Source organism: Triturus cristatus, chromosome 12 (assembly GCF_964204655.1).
Source record: "Triturus cristatus chromosome 12, aTriCri1.1, whole genome shotgun sequence".
Lineage (NCBI taxonomy): Eukaryota > Metazoa > Chordata > Amphibia > Caudata > Salamandridae > Triturus > Triturus cristatus.
Window position 1 is genome coordinate 201,691,405 of NC_140595.1, and position 20,621 is coordinate 201,712,025.

General features: G+C 45.3%; 1 protein-coding gene across 1 annotated transcript in view; it reads left to right on the forward strand.

The window, feature by feature from the left end:
- Positions 1-20,621, forward strand: part of ST3GAL2 (ST3 beta-galactoside alpha-2,3-sialyltransferase 2) — a 261,865-nt gene that overhangs the window by 137,014 nt on the left and 104,230 nt on the right. The window contains exon 2 of the mRNA XM_085639368.1: positions 18,274-19,445. Within this exon, the coding sequence (XP_085495494.1) occupies positions 19,107-19,445 (339 nt within the window). The 5' untranslated portion in view covers positions 18,274-19,106. The remainder of the gene's footprint in view (positions 1-18,273; positions 19,446-20,621) is intronic.

Here is a 20,621-nt window from a genome sequence, read left to right on the forward strand (position 1 = left end):
TCTTGTGTAGAATCACATTAAATTGAGAAGTGTCAGCAGACATCATTCCTGCATAGAGGGTTGGGTAATTTGATGCCATTATTTTGAGATTACATTTTCTCATTAGTTTTGGGATTTGAGAGCAAGATGATCGTGACACACTCTTGAATTTAAAAAATATTGACATAACTTTAGGTTGAATGCCTTTGCGCATTGTTAACTAATATTGAAGACTTTAGTGGTGTTCCTTATGTTATTAATTTAATATTTAATCTGATAAAGATGAGACTTTTGCTGCCTTCTGACTCTGTACAGGTGTTGCGTGGGTAATCTGAATGTATTAGGGAAACTGTGTGATAAGGTTGTTATAGGTCCTTGCATTGTCAGGAGGTGGAGGGAGGTGTATGGCGTGTTGGTCACCTCTATAACTGCAGATGGACAGAGAGCGCAGCGTAAAGCAAACTGAACTGAGAAACGTGTTCTTAAAGATTCACATGCCAAAAAAGCGCTTCAACACCCCATCGGGGGTTGCAATCACTTTATAAATGTAAACCTTTTTCCCTCTTCTATCCCTTCGCTAGCCTTCTGATTCTAAATAACTGACTGACATGTCCGCCACTCAAATTACTTTCATATTTCACTATACTAATTCAACAGTAATCCTTTATGGGTTCCGAAGTAACGTGCTGTTCGCCGAAAAAGCACTTTGACGCCTCGTATGGGGTAGTAAGCGCTATATAAATGCATTTACAATACAATACATGTAACGCTTAAGTATGCTTGCCATACAGGGAGATCTGGATGTGTTACACACCGTAAGAATTAAGTCCACACTAGGCACCAGAGTCAGTTCTTTGCTGGTGAGCATTACCAGGTGAAGGGCACTGGGGTCCGCAGCATATCTGAACAGTGCCAGACACCCTGCAAAGCCAGTCTGGGTGTTTTGGACCTTCTTGCTGGGACTGCTCTGGGGTGCTCATCGTGATAATTCAACAGTTTAGACTGAATCAGTCGATGACCGACAATGGGCCTTTGCTTGAAAAATGGAGAGTCTCTTTTCTGTCTGCGTGTTTTTTCACATGTTTGCACAAGAGCATCAGAACCCAAAAAAAAGTACTTGCCTTGTACACGAGGCTGGAGCCACACAGGTTGTGCTCCTTCTGAAAGAGCAGTTTCTGCCCAAGTCCTAAAATTGATGGGGAGGGGTTGTACAAATTCTGGCCTTGGCAGGTAGCTAGGGGGTAGACCAACTGTCCTCGCTCCCTGACACTTGTAGCATGCTAGCCCATGCCTCTGGTAGTGTACCCGTGTTTTTTATGGGTTGGTTGATGTAGAGTAGATGAAAAGCCATCGGTTTCCGTACCTGGCTTCCAGTGCCCATAACCAAGTATTCTATTTGAATGGGATCAGCGATCAATGGAAGCGTCACTTGGAGAATCCTCCTCTGGGAGTTCCTAGGTAGTAATAATTTGGTTTTGAAGAGTGCAGCATCATCTAAAAACAACCTTGCGGTATCTTTCTCCTTTAATGGGTGATGATGTTGGCAGGGATTTTGAGAGCACACAAAGCAGCCGGGTCTGGTGGCTCAGTGAACTAATGCATCCACTGTAGGGGCCTGTGTTCGACCTCATGGTCACAGGTTCAAATCCTGGCAGGTCCACTCAACCGTTCATCCATCTGAAGTCGATAAAATGAGTACCATTGAGTTGGGTAACAATAAACATCTGTTATTCAGCGCCAAGAGACCTATGGGTGAACGTGTGCTTTACAAATACACGTTATGTTATATATAGCAGAAGCATTGATCATTTTATCTGCACAGGCAGGACCTCCGTTTTAGAGGCTTTTTGTTTAAGCAATGGCGGATCCTCCGCTATTGCGGAGGAGCATCAGCCCCTCCTCCCACCCCCACGGACCTTCCCCCCCCCCCCCCCCCCCCCCTCCCCAAGTGCCAGGCGGCAGACAGAAAGGGGGAAAATAAAATTATGATAAAACCATTTTATTATCATTTTATTTTTCTTTCTGCTGCAGGCAGCCAAGTCTGGGCGGGATTGGCCATGAGGAGTTCTGGGGGAGGGGGAGGGGGGAGTAGTAAAGTGCATATGATGGTTTTGCCGGCTATTTAATGCCCTCCAAAACGTCATGCGCACTTTCATCTCTCTCCACCGAGCTGTGTTGTACAGCTGGCTGGAGTAGAGGCACAGGCTCCTAGGCCCTGAGCGAGCGTTAAACAAGATCGCTCAGTCCAATCACGTCACTGCTCTCATGAGAGCAGCATCTTGATTGGCGTCTAAGAGCCTGCGCAGTGTGCAGGGACCCTGAGGAGAAGAATCCCTAAACGGCGGCCGGCAGCGCAGCAGCAGGTAAGTGTTTTTGAATGTGTTTATTATATTCCCACTACCCCCCTTCCCCCGCCTCACCACTTGTTAAACTTGTTAAGAAAGCAAGCCGCTACTGAGTTTAAGGAAGCTGTTTTCCATCCATCTAAGGATGTCGGAGAATAACATTTCCAGGACCATACAATTCTTCATTTTGTTTGCACGTCACCAATGTGCAAAGATAGAAGTAGCTCATGTTGCTTGAAGATATTTTTGGGAGAGGGGAAATAAAGGTTTCTGGCTATTGGTGAACAATGGGTCTTTCGAAGGGGCGGTAGAAGAGTTTCTTAAATTTCTATTGGTGCTTGCGAGTGGTAAGCAGCAGTACTCATTTTTTCGGGTCTGGGACTTATATTTCATCATCAGATTTTGGCCAAGTAGGAGAAAGGCAGAAAATGGAACAAGCCTTACAAAAGCCTATACGTTTCGCTTTTTCAACTGATTAGCTTTGTGAGTACTTATTGTGGTGTTAGGCAGCATATATACAAAATAAAGGGCAATTCTGCACAGATGCACGGGTATGCATCAAGGTGTGATGGTAACTCAGTGTGATGAGCTATGGGTGCACCTGCTGCATGACATAATTACCTTGTGTAGTTTTCTATTGGCCTGTTCCAGCATGGCAGATGCCACTTGTAGCAGTAAATTAAAAAAATAGTTTAAACATAGTCTAAAGCACTTTGTAAAAATGTAGAGGTTCGCAGCAAATTGCAGTGGCTGGACAAACCAAATAAAATAAAATAAAATAAACAATTAGGACCATGGTTGGGTGGGGAGGAATCAGGGGTGTGGGTAAAAGTGAACGCAGTTTGGGGGACTATGGTGAGTGGGTCAGGAAGCAACAAGGAGAATTACATTTTTTAAAGCAGAATTTTGGAAAGTAATATGAGTGCAGTGGGAGATATTTGTGGGTCGAAGCAGCACACGAAGGAGAGAGCAAGGAACTACATAAGCTCACTTGGAGAGCTTTAAGCAAAATAAAAAGTAGTTCCCTGAATGTGAGCGGTGGAAGGACACCAGTCATCAAATGAAAATAAAGGTAAACAAGCTATGCTCCAATGGGAGGGACAAACACAAGAAGAGGAAAGCCATTGAAAAAAAAGCAAGCAAATGAGAATGATAGGTAAGCCAACCACTGGCAAGCAAGCAGTGGAAGCAATGAGCAGGCCCAAAGCCCACTGTAAGTTTTGGTATGGTCCACAAGAATTTGTCGACAAAAGCAGCCTGTAGGCAAACCCTAAAAAGGAGAAGAAAAAGAAAATAATGACAAAGGAAGAACGCATCTAGTTGTGTAGCGAGGGTGCCATAGGCCCTAAAGCAAGTAAGGAAAATAGAGCCCTTCTGTTGCCTTTATAGTAAACAAATAGCAATAATGGAGGTGCAGCGGATACCTCAGACCACTAGGCCCCGTAATCAATGCACCTGCTGCATTTCTGATAGCTCCGCCCCTGCAAGCAAGGTTGAAAAGGCCCTGCAAGAGTGAGCTTAAGAGACCCAAAGTATACATTTGTGAAAAAAGAGACGCGAGATGAAATGAGGAAGAGACTATCTTAGTTTTTGCAACACTGGCATGCATGCGGCAGCACTGAATTATAAAAAAGTTTGGGCCATTGCACTTTTTTTTTTTGTTCTTTCAGATTAGGCACGTAGGCCAGAGTCAGTAAGAGATAGGCCGTGTATAACATTAAGAATCTTGTAGGACTGAAATTAACTTTGACACTTTGGTTCTTGACCAGAAGTGTTGGTCATATTAATTTGAAACTTTCCAGTAGGATTGTGTTGTGTACTGATGAGATACTTCACATACTGGTCATCATACACCAGCTGTTGTTTGTTTCTGCAGCAACGGCAAAGTGATTGAAGGGAAAACTCTTGTGAAAAGTCAGGCCAGGCACTTCACACCACCATCTTTGGATGTTCTTTGATCAGCCAAGTAAGTTTTAGCTGCCATTTTGGGAGACCATGGTGCTATGGCCCTTCAAGGGTCAACAGGAAGTGAAGGGCTCTAGGCTAATATTTAGCCACCAGATGCTGCAGAGCCCATCTGTACCGGTCTGTGTCAAGTCTGGCTAGTTGGACGTGGCTTGGGAGCTGGACAACATGGCTGCAAGTCTGGTCAGTTGCCGGGCCATGCTGCTTAAATCTGCTACACAATGAGATGTTTTAAACATCAGGGAGCTGGGCGAGTCCTTTGAAGTACTTAAAGCTCCCTTGAAGATCACTGCAAGTATGCAGAGAGGTGTTAATCGCTGCCATGCACATTCCAAACCCGAGTCCTCCCATGGATTTGCCCTCTCAAGTACTAGGTCCTTCCATAAACACAGATGGAGGATGTTCCTATTACTAGAAAATGATCAATTGGATTTTTTCTCGCTTTGAAAACCTGGTTGCAGGAGTGCTATAATCCAGACCGGTGCATTGCCACACATCTGAGCTTTTAAGGTTCTGCGCTGCTATGACAGTGTCGCAAACGGAAAGGAGGCATGGCCATCATATATCGCTCTAGCTTGAATCTAAATGGTAACACAGAATTGACCTGACTAATCCCAGAGTCTTTAGTCTGAAACTGGTGATCTATGCTCTTGGTTATCTGGGCCTTTCTATTAGCATATCAACCCTGGTTCAGAAGAAAATTTAGGCAGAAGTTCCTAGAGCTCTGTGGGCTAGTGTCCCTTAGTTACGCTATTTTATCTCTGTACATGACTTCGAAGACTATCATGGAATGATTTTAGATTTTGAATGCCTGCTGTCGAGCAAGAGTAGCAGGGTTCAAGCAGATGGCATATGAACCAGCTCACAATTTTAGTCATCTTTTGTACCTTATCTTCTACAGTCCTCCTAATGCGCTAGGAGAGAAATAATCACACCAGTAGCTTGGCCTGACCATTTTCTGAATAATTTTTCCCTTCATCTAACCTCTCAAAAGGGAAGAACCTGGTGGATCCCTGCCAGTCAAGAAATTAGACTGAAGTATTCAAAAAAGTGATGGATGGAATGCTTGAATTAATCTCTGCCACTGGTGATTTACTAAGATCCGCATCCCAGTCCATCATTATTTTGCACACCACGTCACCTCAGTTTGGACCCAGTCATACTCAAATCAGTCTTAGCCATTTTCCAGTGGGAACAGTCCAGCCCAAACTGCTTGGCCAGGTCCTCCTTGAACCGGAAACAAGCAACCTAGGACCGGTCTTGCCTTAATTAGGTCTCATCAGTCAGGTATAGCTTGATCCAGTGACCACGTTTGGACAAGACCCACATCTGGGCATATCGGTCCCACTTAGGACAACATGCTGAAGTATACAAACAAGTGATGGATGGAATGCTTCAATTAATTTAAGCCACTGATTATTACTCAGGCTTCATCTCAGTCCGTCGTTATTTTGCACACCATGCCTACTCAGTTTGGACCAAGCCATATGCAAATCATTCTCAACCCTGCTCCAGTGGGAACAGTTCAGCCCAAACCGCCAGACCAGGTTCTCCCTGACCTGGAACACAAGCAACCGAGGGCTGTTTTTGACGTAGTTACGGCTCATCCGCCAGGTATAGCTTAATTCCAGATACACCGTGTGCGAGACGTGGGCCCCCGTAAGCAGCAAGACATGGCTGAAGCAGTTCTGCTTAGGAAAACAAGATCACAATTTTCACACTGATCCATTAAATTTTCTTTCTTCAAGTATTGTTGGAGTTTTGAAACCACTATGTTTTCCAAAATTTTGATAGGCGATGGAGAGAGAATTTTTCTTCGACCCAGGATTCACTGTTGACTTTTTGAAGCATGACCTTCTGGCAGATTCTTTGTCTTTGTAGGGACAACAACCATTGTTTTGGGTTGATATGGGGGCTTCCTTGCACACACTGTGCTTTAGGGGGATGCTGGTGAATCTGTTTTGTGGTACTTAAGGGTGTGTCTGATCTGTGCGTCCTTACTTGGGTGAGGTGTGTGTGAAGTTGGCTGAAGTGTGTGTGTGAGGCCGGTGCATTAGTGTAGGGCATCACTGGGCTGGCGAAGAGGCCGCTTGATGAAGGCTTGCCACGTTTTGGCAGGAAGCTGCTTGTTCTATTGGCATATACATTTTAGGAGGTGTCCTTCACAGAATTTATGCAGGTGGATTTGTTAAATTCTTGTTGATTGCCAGTTCGTGGTTACGGTACCACTATCAGTGAATGGTGCCATGTTTACCTTTAAAGATGCGCAAGGCACTTGTTCAGCATTGTTTTTCTGAGCAGTTACATGTAGCCCATTGCCGCACTCCTCCTGCCTCAATCTTGGTGAGGCCACTGAGGTACTTAACTGTCTATTGGTGCTAAACTAGAACACGGACCACATTTCTGAGTTCAGGAGGATGAAAGGTTCAATTGTACCACCCCGGTTTCGACCCGTGCGTTATTTCTGGATTATCCACTGATCCCCTTTCCTGCTCTCAGTTGAAGGGTTTCCGACCTGAAACACCCCCCGAACCGCTCTCCCCAAACAGTACTGACCTGACCCACCTGTCTTGAAATTTCCCATTGGGTTAGCGAGGTGGACCAGAGTAAGCGGTAAACATCGTTTACAACAAATGCGATACAACGCATTCCACTACAACGCGGTCATTACAACGACCGCGTTGTTACATTGCATACCATTACAACGCAAGTTGTTACAATGACTTGATGTAGGGGGCAGAAGGTGTTGGATTTATAATCCAAGACCTTCCCTGCTGTTGCACGGACTGGAGTTGGAATAGTAAATTATACTATTCCAAACTCCAGCGTACCCCCCCTACACCAAGTCGTTGTAATGACTTGCGTTGTAATGGTATGCGATCTAACAACGCGGTCGTTGGAATGACCGCTTTGTAATGGTATGCGTTGGTAACGCGTGCGTTGTAACCTGGCCTATTCAGCATAAGCGCATCTAAGCCAAGGCAGCCAGCAGTTTAACTGTAATGAAAATCAGTGATGCCATGTGGGGCTGGTGTTCAAACATCTTTGGCTCTGAACTCGGCCCTGCGCGCGGCTTTAATCAGAGGTGCCTCCCCCACAGACACAAAATGTGGGTTAGCAGATAAGAAGACGGACGCCACGCATCTCGTCGTTAACATCAAGCATTATCTGAAGCCAGGAATGCCTCCAGTAATTTAGAGCTGAAACACAGCCCCGACCACAGACAGTCGGAGGCCATAAAGTGCATTAGAAGTCGGAGCTCCCCACGCCCCCCACCAGCACACAGCCCGACATGAAAGGCCCTTCATAGCATAACGCGCGAGGCACATTGGCCCGCGTAAGCACCAGAACGCCCAGGGCAGCTCTTTGTGCAGACAGAGGAGCGTTTTCCCACAAATCGTACAAAAATCCCTCAGCTTGCACCAGGGATAGAGTGACCAGCCGTTGAGCACCAAAAACCGGGACATTTTGCAAAAACAGAAGGGCTACAATTTTACATTAAGGGAGGGGCGCAGAATGACCGCTCTCGTCAACATAGGAACACAGAAGAGGCACTAAGAAAATAAATAAAATGTAATTTCTAAAGCCAGCATCATATCTATTCCTTAAATTACTTACAACAGCTGCTACCTAGCACAGCTTTAGAACACCTAAAAGGTGCCTCTCACTGTTTTCAGTTGACCCCCTCTAAAAACCGGGACATGAGCCAAAATTGCTAATATCTGCCGGGACAACTGGCGAAAACGGGGACCGTCCCTGCCAATCCGGGACGCCTGGTCACCCTAACCATGGAGGGCCTGCTACGCAGACCAGCACAGTGGGTCTGTCGCCTCTTTATTTTTACTCCTCTTCAAGCTGACCAGAATGGAGAGGATGTGGCGTAACGACCAGAGCTTCCGACTTTGGAACTGGTGAACCAGCTTTGCATCTTCGTGTCGGCTCCATATCCTGTGATTCAGATCAAATCACTAAAATCTCCCTGTGCCTAAAAAAAATATCATGTGCTTCTGTAATGTAACTGGTGATCATGTAAAGCGCTCTGATACCTTCGGGTCAAGTTCGTGCTACAGAAAACTGCAAAACCTTAAAATGGCTGCTGCAATAAACGCGGTACATGGATTGATGGCGTAGCGGTCACAAACACCAAAACACCTATTGCAAAGCCAGTATGTCTGGTGTTGACCAGTACTCATTTGTCTTGCTCCATGGTCGTTTTGTCATGGTTTTTGCAAAACTTTGTTGTGAAAGATACTCTTCAATCTAAAAACAACAAAAAATGGCTAGAAGCAAAAAAGAATTTGGGGTCTCAAAAGCACACCTTTAACCGTAGTAGTTTTTTGCCCATAAGGGAACTGCTTTGTGTGCTGATGTGCTCCATGTGAAAGGGTAAAATGGCGTCACCCATAGTGAAGTTTCCCAGTAGCTGAAGTTGGCTGACCCACTGTCCCAAGCTGTACACTGTAGTTCGCAGAAGTAACACGTGAAAGACCCATTAATAGACCAGAGGGTGAATAGGGCTGGCTGAAATGCCTATAAGTAAATATATAGTATGTGAAATTTAAGTAAAATCGAAAGGTCCGCGGTAACGTCAATCCTTTAAAAAAAAACATACTGGAGCTTTAGTATATATAGATCATTACAGAGGAGTGATGTAAAATGCATGTGCTTCTCCTCTCAATTTCCCCCTACCACACTTCAACCGCTGTAATACAAAAGGAACACCGGTGTGGTCACTCCTGTCCTGCACAGTACCAAAACACCTCTCACCAAGGCCACGCTGCAAATACAGCAACCTCCCACTAAGATCACCCTCATGGTGTAGAGTGCTGCCTGGCTCACTGTGCCCTCTGGTACCTTGCCATGGGCATGAGGTTCATACAAATGCAGTTATAAGTGCAGTCTGTCCCCCATGCAGATGTCACTGTTAATATTAATCTGTCACTGCCGGATTGTGCTTTGCTTGAAGGGTGGGAGTATCTCAATCGTCCGAGAAATAATATTTTTACAGCTGTATTCATGGTACTAAATTAAAAACAGCATAAAAAAATAGAAAACTTAATTGATGGTATTATAACCCAACTCTTTGGTGTACATACGCAGTTTAAGATTATATAAGAAAAGCCAAACAGAGGCTGCATAAAAGGTTCCACAAATGAGCAATAATTATAAGCGAAGGCCCGACATATGAAGCAAGCATCGGGAGGTCGGAGCCGTAACCCGGTGGAAGACACAGAAGCAAGATGCACTAAATGTGCACTAATGTCAGTTTGCTCCTAGAACAAAGGAACACAAAGCGCCCCAAAAAGAAGACGAGCGAAGCACGCCAAAATACGCACCAAAGGAGCACCAGAAGCTGGGAATGGGGTGCGTGGGCTCCAAGTCATGAGTGCTCAAAGTGGTAATGGCCTTAAGGATTGGCCAGCAGTAGCAGCCGGCATAGCTCGCGGGGGTGGCAGTGGTCAATAATAAAAAATTAAAAAATTAATACCTACCTTTCTACCGGCCCGGGTCCCGTGTCTTCACTGCTCCTGCTCTCCTGTCTCCAACAGGAAGCAGGCAGCCTCCTTCTCCTCCCCCAATCACAATGCTTCAGTGGAGCGTAGTGATTGGTCAGGACGCCGAACAGCCAGGGGCTGTAGGGGATGGCATGTTCTCCATGTTGGCTGCAATCCCGCCTGCATGGAGAAGTGCAGAGTGCGCATGACTGATATGGGCAGCCAACCAAACAGTCTTTGCTTGCTCAGAAGTGGGCAAACCACTCCTTCCCTGCTCGGGCAGCTCCGCCCACAATGTGCAAAGAAGCATAAAATGGTAATAACCAAAGTTATTACCATTTTATGTTTTGGTTTTTTCGCACTGTGAGAATGCAGTGAGGTGATGCTCCTCCGCCCTAGTGGAGGAAATGCCCCTGTTGACCAGAAGATCATTGTGGTTTGAATGGGCCTATTGCCCACATCAAAGAACAGAGAAGTACAGATAAAAGTTCCTCCCACTAAGCAGGCAAAAATCCTCCGCTTCACGGTAACTGAATTCCCTCCTGCCCACACCGAACAGTGGGTACAGGGCATGATCATCTAAATAAGAGCAGGAGAGCAGCCGTGAGTGATGATAGTGAGTTAAGCCTAGAATCTGTAGGAAGAGTTACCCAAAGGTAACCAAAGACACTCGCAGTACGTAGTCCAAACTCAAGGCCATGATTGTTAATAAATGTTGCATTACCATTATATTTTTATTGATTTGAATAAAATGTACACAAGCTTTCGAGCGGTTCCCTGAACTGCTTGCTCTAATAAATCCGTGCCCAGACAACTCTGCAACTGGTCTGGGCGATTGTGTTGGTTGGTTAGTGGTATTTGGTTCGTGGCCGAGAGTGGTCTCAGTGCTCGGATTAATTTTTATTGCGATTTGTATTGTGCATACTATTATAATGGCATTAGAGAACATTCTCTCCGTGGCGTCCCTTCAGGCAGCGTGGGAGAGCCATCATTCAACTGCACTTTTTGTTTGTTAGTTCGTTTGTGTGAGGTTTGTAGATAGATTGTTCAATGTCTAGTTTAGAAATTTGTTTAGAGCGAAAGTCAATTAACTTGGATCCTGGAAGATCTTTGGAGTGTCTTGGTTGGATGGATGGGTGTTCCAGTTGTCTTTGCTGTTTTTTAGGTCTCGCCTGACCCAGCGCATGCACTGCTCTGGCGAGACATTTGGTGGTGGTAGTTTTGGTGGGGGTGGTATTGGTGGTGGTACTGGTGGTGGTACTGGTGGTATTGGTATTAGTAGTATTGGTGGTATTGGCGGTGGTATTGGTGGTACTGGTATTGGTGGTGGTATTGGTGGTGGCGGTTGTATTGGTGGTGGCGGTCATTGGTGGTGGTGGTATTGGTGGTAGTGGTGGTGGTATTGGTGGTGGTATTGGTAGTGGTTTGTTTTGTCGGTGGTGGAGGTATTGGTGGTGGTAGTGGTGTTGGTGGGATTGGTGGTGGTATTAGAGGTTTTGTTTTGGTGGTGGTAGTAGTGGTGGTGGTATTTGTATTGGTGGTGGTATTGGTTCTGGAGGTGGTATTGGTGGTGGTATTGGAGGTTTTGTTTTGGTGGTGGTAGTGGTGGTGGTGGTATTTGTATTGGTGGTGGTATTGGTTCTGGTGGTGGTGGTGGTGGTACTGGTGGTGGTATTGATGCTGGTGGTGGTATTGGTGGTGGTATTGGTGGTGGTAGTGGTGGTGGTAGTGGTGGTGGTAGTGGTTGTGGTAGTGGTTGTGTTATTGGTGGTGGTGGTGGTGTTAACAAAACAGGCTCTTGAATACCACGTGTCATGTGGCTTTAGTAAAGATGACTTAATTCCCTAATCATTTCTAAATTCATTTTACTTGGGAGGGGTGGGGGGGGTGGGTTTGAAACAGACACCAGATAATGCCGGGTTAAAGTGATTGAAAGCAGGCACCAGTGTTAGGGGGGGGAACCGATTTCAGCTGAAGCAGCACATGTCCGGCCTGCAGTAAGAGAAACTCAATAAAGTAAATAGTGCTTACAGACTGAATAACAGGTGCCGTGTGACAACCGAAGTAAAAGGGCCAGTCGCCATGGGAGGGTACAAATGAAGACAAGGCCGTACTAAGGAGGGACTAACCAGCCTATTCACGAATCCGAAGGCAGCATTTACGAAAGACAATGGAACAAGCCATTTAAAAAAATGGGAAGAGAGTGGGGGCGACTTCTCTCCCATACTCTACTACAGCAGTCTCGCAGAGCGAGAAGTGCATGCGCGCTGCCACTAGGCTCGACCTAAAGAGGGTGCAACACCGAAGCTTCATGCAACAAGAGGAGTTCTATGCCAGGTAGAGTATGTAACATCCAACGGATAAACGAGAATAGCTGCTAACAATACCCTCAAACTAAAGCCAAACTCTTATTTGTTTGCCTCAAGTGACATAGATCTTGAGCCATAAATGAGGAAACAATGGCCACCCTACTCACATGGAACCAGTGGTTCCTGTGGACAATGTATGTAATATTTGGAAATGTATAGCACAATGGCAGTACACATGGGTAACAGGATGTCAGAGAGGGACACAACAATCATATACAACAGGACACTGTTGAATGTAAGCAATTTATACAAATTAGCTTTTAAGTTGATCAAAGCACGTGCATGGTGTCTCAAGTGAACATAGAACCTACAAAAACAATAGTGACAATTGTGACATACAAATAGGTTTCAAATATTTACAAAAAACGATCATGACCGGGATATTCAATGATTAGTATCAGCCTTTTAGTACAATAGTACGGGCTGAGAAATGGTTCACTTTTGAATTTTGTTGAATGCGTTTCGACCCCACCAACAATAGGGATCCAGGGGATGTACATAGATCAGCATTTAAAAAAAAAAAACTTTGATCAATAATCCCTCCTCCACAGGGTCATTGAGCAACCATTGTCCTGCAGATTAAACTTATTTAAACTGTTCACCATAGCAGTCGTGTGGCTTTTTGTTTGTAATGTTCAGAGAGTCCCCAAGGCCTTCAGAGAGGTTAAGTTTCCATGCATATCTTTAAGATAGGGCTTCTGGTGTACTTGAACTATCCCTCCAACTTCTGGGGTGTACTGGCGCATGGTGCAAATGCACTAACACCAAAATTCTGAGAACAAGCATTGGCATAGCCAGTGTTTAGCTATGCAGCACATAAGTACAATATGACGTAAATTATGTTATGTTATACATGCGTGTTTATATTTAAGCATATTTTACTTGTCTTAATTTTGAAAAACGGTAAGGGAATTGCTAGGATAACTTGGTGTGTTATAACCAAAAGATAATGTTTTCCAGAAGAAAAAAAATGATTCCCAGGAGGGTTACCTTGTTAAAGTCATCGAGACCGACAACAAAATCGCATGCATTGACCAATCAATAAATATGAAAAGAAATGTTGAAAATAATGTTACAAAATCAATTAAACTATATTTCAAATAAACCTAAACATTGTATTTAATACATAAGCTCCCAGCACCATAGAATACATTAGGATACTCGCCTGCGTGATCCTTTGGAGTTAACTCATTAGTCACACAAAGTATTTCTAACTTGCTTCCGCTGCATAGCTAAACTATACAAGCAGCATTCCATGATTGGAAAATATCACCACCAGGTTCTGTACATTTTTAACCGGTACACTATCCGCTGTGCTAGCTAACTTCATTCTGGGACCCAAAGCTACTCTAATTTAACGGTAATTTGTATATGTAAAATGAAAAAAGTGTGCGTTTTCCCGGTTATTGCATATTTTATATACACCAGTACTTAGTTCTCTTTCTCAATCTGTGTATTTATTTTTGGTTGGCTTTGGGTGCCTCATCTTCACCAAATGGTTCTCTCACACGCTTTTGCCGGTGTGTAAAGTAAAGTCTTGGGACAAGAGAATAATTTAGCAGAAGGAAGCACACACCTCTGTATGCCAACATTGCCACCATTGCTCACTTTTGCCTACATCACAGCGCCTCAGCCACTCCTTCCTTGGAGCGACACGGTTGGGCTACATTTGTGCTGTTTTTGGTTGAATGTCAACTAGCATCTTCAATTCGAAATTACGTTGTAGGATCACTCTAAGGACCAATGCCGTTATCTAGCAGTTGGCGTATACGTTCCATACACACTTTACATGGGCATTTCAAACGAGTTTGTGAACACACACTTATCTTTTTGATTTATAAAAAAAAAATAAGGTCTGTGCAGAGGGCGCGGTGCTGATAAAATAAGTCGCACAGGTGCTGTGTCGGTAAAATGAAAGTCGTGCGACCTGCAAAATCACGCACAATCCGTTCTTGATCAAAAAAGCTGACACAAAACACGCAGCGTCCATGAAGTGGGCACCGTACTAATAAAATAAAATCTGCACTGGTGCCCTGTTGATAAAATGAAAGCTGTGCATCTCCACGCTCACATCAAAACTATGCTTTTATGCTGTCATGAGCAGGAAACAAATACAAAAATAGTGCCCTGGGAATAACACATAAAACACTCAAGTGGAAAGATACCAGTAGTTAGGTACTGCTGCATGTAACGAAACTAGTGACAACAAGGGGGGACAAAAAGCAAAGATTAACAAGTAGCATAGAAGCGTTTTTAAAAGATTAATCGATGTAACAAATAAAAAAGCAATGGGTGGGGATGTAAACCCACTGAGTGAATACAGCATGTCTCAAAGAGACAGCGCATGTGCTGACTAGGCTCGAATTAATAAAAATGGCGTCTGTCCCATTTGATCTGGACTTGAAAATGAATGGGAATCCCTGCAGCCAGGGTGAATTGATGGTGCGAGTGCAGCTTACACTGGAAGTTAACCACAGGCCAATTCCCATTCAAAATGGCTAAATCTTAGATGTAAGATCTAGAAAGGGAAAAAAACTTTGAATAATGTTGAGGCAGGCCGAGGTCGCGTTCAATGGGAAAAGACGACAGACTTACTTCTATGGCAGTGCAATAACAGTGCCTGAGAGCCAGAAACAGCCCTGACTGAAATGTTCCCATTAGCCCACCATTTCACAATTTGAGTGAACATATAATGCAAACCTCCGCTGCAGTTTTTGGTGGACGAAGGTTTGTCCACTTGCCAAGAAAAAGTAGGAAATATGGAGTCAAAGTATGATGTATAAAGCAGTTTTTTTCAAATAAATCCAATAAAACATAACAAGATTACGGACAGTTCTGGAGTGAAATTAACACAATTTTACGCTACTACAGGCTTTTCTTAAGTTCCGTAAGCAGTTTTTTTTCCGTAGAATAAAATAATTTATTTGACATCGGAAAAATATGAACAATGCATGCCGAGTATCAAAACTGGATGCACAGCAGACGGATGTTTGTGCCATATGAGAAACAATGCTTCTCTGATAGATTGTGCTCCATAGGATAATAAAAGCCCTATTAAAAAACGCTTTGCCAGAAGAAAATGCAAATTTTACATTCTTTGCCAGGACATAATGCCCATCACTGTTCTTGTGCCAGTTAAGTTCATCAAATTGTCTGTTACAATATGATGCTGAATAATGCCACACTGTACTGCACACATCACGTTCCATTAGAGTCTGTGTGAAAAGCCCCATCATTGAAAATAGCAACAGCTGTGAAACCGAAGAGTGCTTGGCACTTGGGGCTCTTGTACTATTACTTGAACAGATACATAGTACAATGTAACATAAACTGTAAAAGCAGAAATGACTAGGGCCACTTAAACTCCGCGGCAAGAGCGGACCAAATTATGTGGCAGGGTTGATTAAATTATGCAACCAGAAAAGGCAAATTATGATGTGTAATGCTTAACAATTTATGATAGTTGTACATGATTATTTTCTTATTTTTATACCGATTACAGCGTCTGGGCAAAAGTTACACCTTATTAGTACAAGTTTGAGATCCAAATACGGCAATAATCCACTAAAAGCTCACCAGTCAACCTTTGCAAACAGTTTTCCACTACGCTACAAGACGTGCCACTGCTTTTTAGTAACTTTTAAACCATTTCAGTTCGAATTTTTTTTGTTTTGTTAAAGTCTGCAAATTATTCGGCAGGTGATAGATTATGTGGCCGTAAAATAACGTAATTCTAGTGGTCCTGGCTGTAACCCATACTTGGTAACAGTGGTGGCCGCCGCCTACCTAAAGTGATAGGATGGCCGCGGTTGGAGAGGGCGGCGGGTTGGGGAAGGAGGGGAATAAAATAGAAGTATAAATAAAAAAATGTACCTGCTGTCCTGCTCCGCTGACGCCTGCATCGATTCTCATCTCAGCGGCTGACAGCCAGAATGGGCCGGGCCCTCTGGGCACACGCTCCGCACCCAATCCAGGCACTGCTCTCACACCAGAGCAGCACCGGGATTGGTCTGAGCGGCCTTGTTTGCCGCTCAGATCATGCATTGGAGTCAGTGCTGTTTCTCCAGCCTGCTGTGTAACACAGCCAGGTTGGAGAAACATAAGTGCACATGTGTGTTTGGCCAGCCTCGGCCATCCGGCCAAACACTCATGCGCACTTATGAGTGCACTTTACTCCTCCCTGACATACGTGGCCGGCCCTATATTTCTGTGTTGGGCTCAGACAGCATAAATAAAGTAATAATAACATTATGTTATTATCATTTTATGTATTGTCTGCTGGCACAGGCTGTGGGGCGACGCTCCTCCATCCATCCATCCAATCATCCATCCATTTACCCTTTCACTCATCCACATTTTCACTCACCTATCCATCCATTTCATTCTTTCATCCATCCATTCACCCTTTCATCCATTTGTCCGCCCTTTCATCCAGCCATCCATCTGCCCTCCCTTTTAATCATTCATCCATTTTTTCACTCATCCATCCTTCCTTCCATCCATAGTTTCACTGATCCATCCATCCGCCCTTTCACTCAGTCCATCCATCCACTGATCGATCCATCCATTTACCTTTTCACCAATTAATTCATCCTTTCACTGACACATCCATTCATCCGGTCTCATCATCCATCCATCCATCAGCCACCATTTCACTCATACATCCAACCATTTACCCTTTCACCCATCCATCCTTCTATTCTCCCTCTCACTCATTTACCCTTACATTAATCCTTTCACTCAATCAGCTATGCATCTATCCAGCACCTTTTCACGCACCCATCCATCCACCATTTTACTCATCCATCCTTCCACTTACTCATCCATCCACTCACCCATCATTCCACTCACCTGTTACCTTAGCAATATGTCCAACCTTTCATCCAGCCATCCATTTATCCCCCCTTTCACTCATTCTTTCACTTACCTGACCTTTAAATCCCTCCTGTCACTCATACATCAATCCATCCATCCTTTCACTCATTCATCCACCCTTTCAACCTGCCCATCCAACCAGCCTTTCACTCCATCCATCCTCCATTTACCCGTTTACTCCTCCATCCATCCACCATGTACCCGTTCACTCATACCATCCTTTCCTCATCTAACCATAATTTCTTTCATCACCCATCCAGCAACCTCTTCACACATTCATCCTCCCATTCACTCATCCATTTTTCACTCATTCACCCATGCATCTGTCCATCCGCCTCTTCACTAAGCCACCCATCCAGCATTTCACTCATTCATCCATCCATTAGTGCTTTCACTCACTCACCTTCCCACCCTTTCGGGTTAATTATGAGTGTTTGTCTGCCGAGTTGCAGACAGAAGAGGCTTATCAAAACTCGAGCCCCACTATAGCTGCTAAGGGGGAAGGGGGGTGGTGTGACGACGCCCGGGCTTGTTCCAGCCAGATGTTCTGATAATGTTTTTAAAACTTCTCACGTCCTGTGGAGACTGTGGATAGATAAATGTGCCCATTGGGACCCGAGGCTTCACGGAACAGACATTGTTTCCATACAGCAGCTCGTGCCGCCCCTCTGGCCACCTCCGCTCCTCCTCGAATTCTTTCACTAAAGTAGGCTGAAAAAGCTGATATCCGGCTCTGTAGGGTATACGGAAGTGACGTAGTGTAAAGCCAAGCTACAAGGAGGCTCTTTGCCCCTCATGCCTCCTGCCCTCTGCCATCAGTTTGACCCCGAAGTGAAGGCTCAGCATTTTCCCAGTAGCGCAGAATTCCCGGCTTCCTCGAGCTCCTGGACCGAGGGAATAAACCATCGCCGCAATCATGTTCCCACCCACAGAGTATAACCACAGCTTCAAATTACATAATCATAAAATTCTTCGAATCCTCATATTTTTGTTTAACGAGCCCACTTTTCCAGGGAACGCAGTTTCTCTGGCTCGTGCTTTCTTCAGCCCGTGTCCAGCGAGTGTGTGGGGTTTGGACGACTCGTGCGCCTCTGGTGAGCCTCGCGTGTAATGCCATGTATCCTGCTTCCACCATAGATCTGTTGTTTGTTGTGACTAGTTGTGAGCTCTGTGAATGGAAAGCAATAAGATGTGTGCCCGCCACGGTGTCTTTCAGTAACGAGATCCTTGTGTTGTGTTTTTCAGGTTTGAGTTCCCATCTGCGGCGGAGGGGCTGGGCCAGCGGAGCGGACTAGGCGGGGGACGAAGGCCGGAAGCCCGCTGGAAGGGAAAGCAGGTGTTATTTTTTAATCGCGTTGATCGAGGGAGATTGGTAGCAGGCTGCATCTGAAGAGCCTTTCATCTGCCTGCGGGGAGGGGTGAGTGAAGGTACCCCGGCTGTCTCCCAGGCAACGCCATCTCCCAAGGCGAGGGAGGAAACTGCACTGGAGATGTGGAGGGGATGCACGTCGGAGCCCCCGAGAATGGATCCTCCTGGGAGCGAGGAGGGCTCCGCGCAAGGAAGAGGCGCCTAGTGTCCCGCGAGGCCTACTGTGCCCCGGAAGAGGCCTTTTGGTGCTGGCCACTTCTGGAGTTCTTGCGCAGGCCTCATCCTGCTGGGTTTCAGGATAGCTCCGGAGCGGGCTGGTCGTGGTCCGTTCCACAGGGACATGTGCACTGCCTGGATCCCCATCGAGCCCTGCACGGGTGCCAGAGACCAGGGTTCTAGAAGGTGACCCAGGTGGAACTGATTCAGGGGCGCGAGTAGGAACTCTGGCATCGAATGGGCCTCTTTGAAATAGCCTAGATCGTCGAGGAAAGTGACTTTCTGCTCTGACCACTAAAGTCCTTGGCACCAAGTGGGATTATCTCAACAGGCCCTTTAAAGATATTCAGAATTGGCTATTTGTTCCCTATGCCGAACTCTCTCCTAGTGGAGTCAGCCGGAGGATCCCGGAGGCGGAACCACAGCTTGCAAGTTCTCGAGGAAAGTGGCGGAGGTGGCGACCCACCTCCATTGGGACCGGTTGCCTGCAGCCATGAAGTGCTCCCTGCGCGTCTGGTTCCTCTCCAGCACGCTGCTGCTAGTGTTCGTCATGTCTCTGCTCTTCACCTACTCTCACCACAGCAACGCTGCCCTGTCCTACCTGGACTCCAACAGTGTGGACGGCACTCACCGCGTGAAGCTGGTGCCTGGTTACGCAGGGATGCAGCATCACAGCAGCCATGGGGTGCTGCCCAGGAATTGCGCCTGCAGCAAATGTGTGTGGGAAACTGGGGCCTCGGAATGGTTCGACAGTCACTATGACCCCAAGATCTCTCCCATCTGGACTCTTGAGAACATGGATTTGCCTCTTGACGTCCAGATGTGGTGGATGGTAAGAAAAGACTACATTACATTTTTTTTTATGTTTTGTTCACATGGTAAGTGCAGGAAAATATGTTGGACCCAAAGCATGTGCTAGACACATAGTTCATAGTTTATAACAAAGTGACTAACATTAAAGATCTCCCATAGAAGAAGATGATACATAATCAAGAGCGGCAGTGCAGAAGTCTTTCCTTCAAGCAAGAATAGGTGCAGGAGAATTCTAAATGCAGCTTTGAGAGTAAAAGCGAGAGGAGAGAACAGTGTCTTTTGTAAGATCCGTATTCTGTCCCTCCCCAACCACATGGGAATGTGAGGCAATGACATTCCATTGAAGAAGAGGCAGGACTTTAATTAAAGGTGAACGCAGGAAAATATCTTGAAAGTACAGCCTAAGCAGTCTCATGTAGGGAGGAAATGCAGGTTACGATGTGCTCCAGGATGAAGAGAACAAAATATACGAAGCAAAACTGAGAATATATGTACCTTTTGGCCAAGACAGACTCCTGAAAAAGTACACATAAGGTATAAGAGGGTTCCAGCAAAGATCTCTGCTCAACTGGTTGCTGCACACTAAAAACTCAGCCCAGCGGGGCTGAGTTTTCAGCATGCAGCGACCTCGCAAATGACTGCATGAGAGCTCTTCTCCCTAAACCCAGAAATGCTGGTTTATTTATAACAGAAATCATCCTTGCCTCGGGCTGAGATTTTAGTCGGGATGCCATTGTTAATGTACTTTAGATAGCTGTGTCGCTGCAGGGATGAAAACAAACCATCACATTTACACAATGTATATATAGACTTCGTACGTGAAGTTCATGGTGTCATGAAAGTGTTCTTTCAAAGTTGGTTTTGATAGCAAGCATAGTTTCATGGAAACTAATCCGCACTGTCATGATTGTAAATGTGTGTCAAAAGTCATTGTGTGAGAGTGAAGACCACTTAGGAGAAACCCGTGTGTATGTAAAATGGCTCTGTTTTCCTCTAGGCCTAACTGAGGCAAATGACACCTTCAAGGGCAGAAACTACCAGCCTTTGAGTAAGTGCAGACCTCTCTTGAGAATGCATGCAGGGTAAGATCTATGCTATTGAGAACTTCAGGTTGGTTTGTACCTGGAGAGAGGAGGAGAGCCTGTGAGATCGGACATAGTTCTCCCCTCATCAATAGCAGGTAAATAACCCTCAA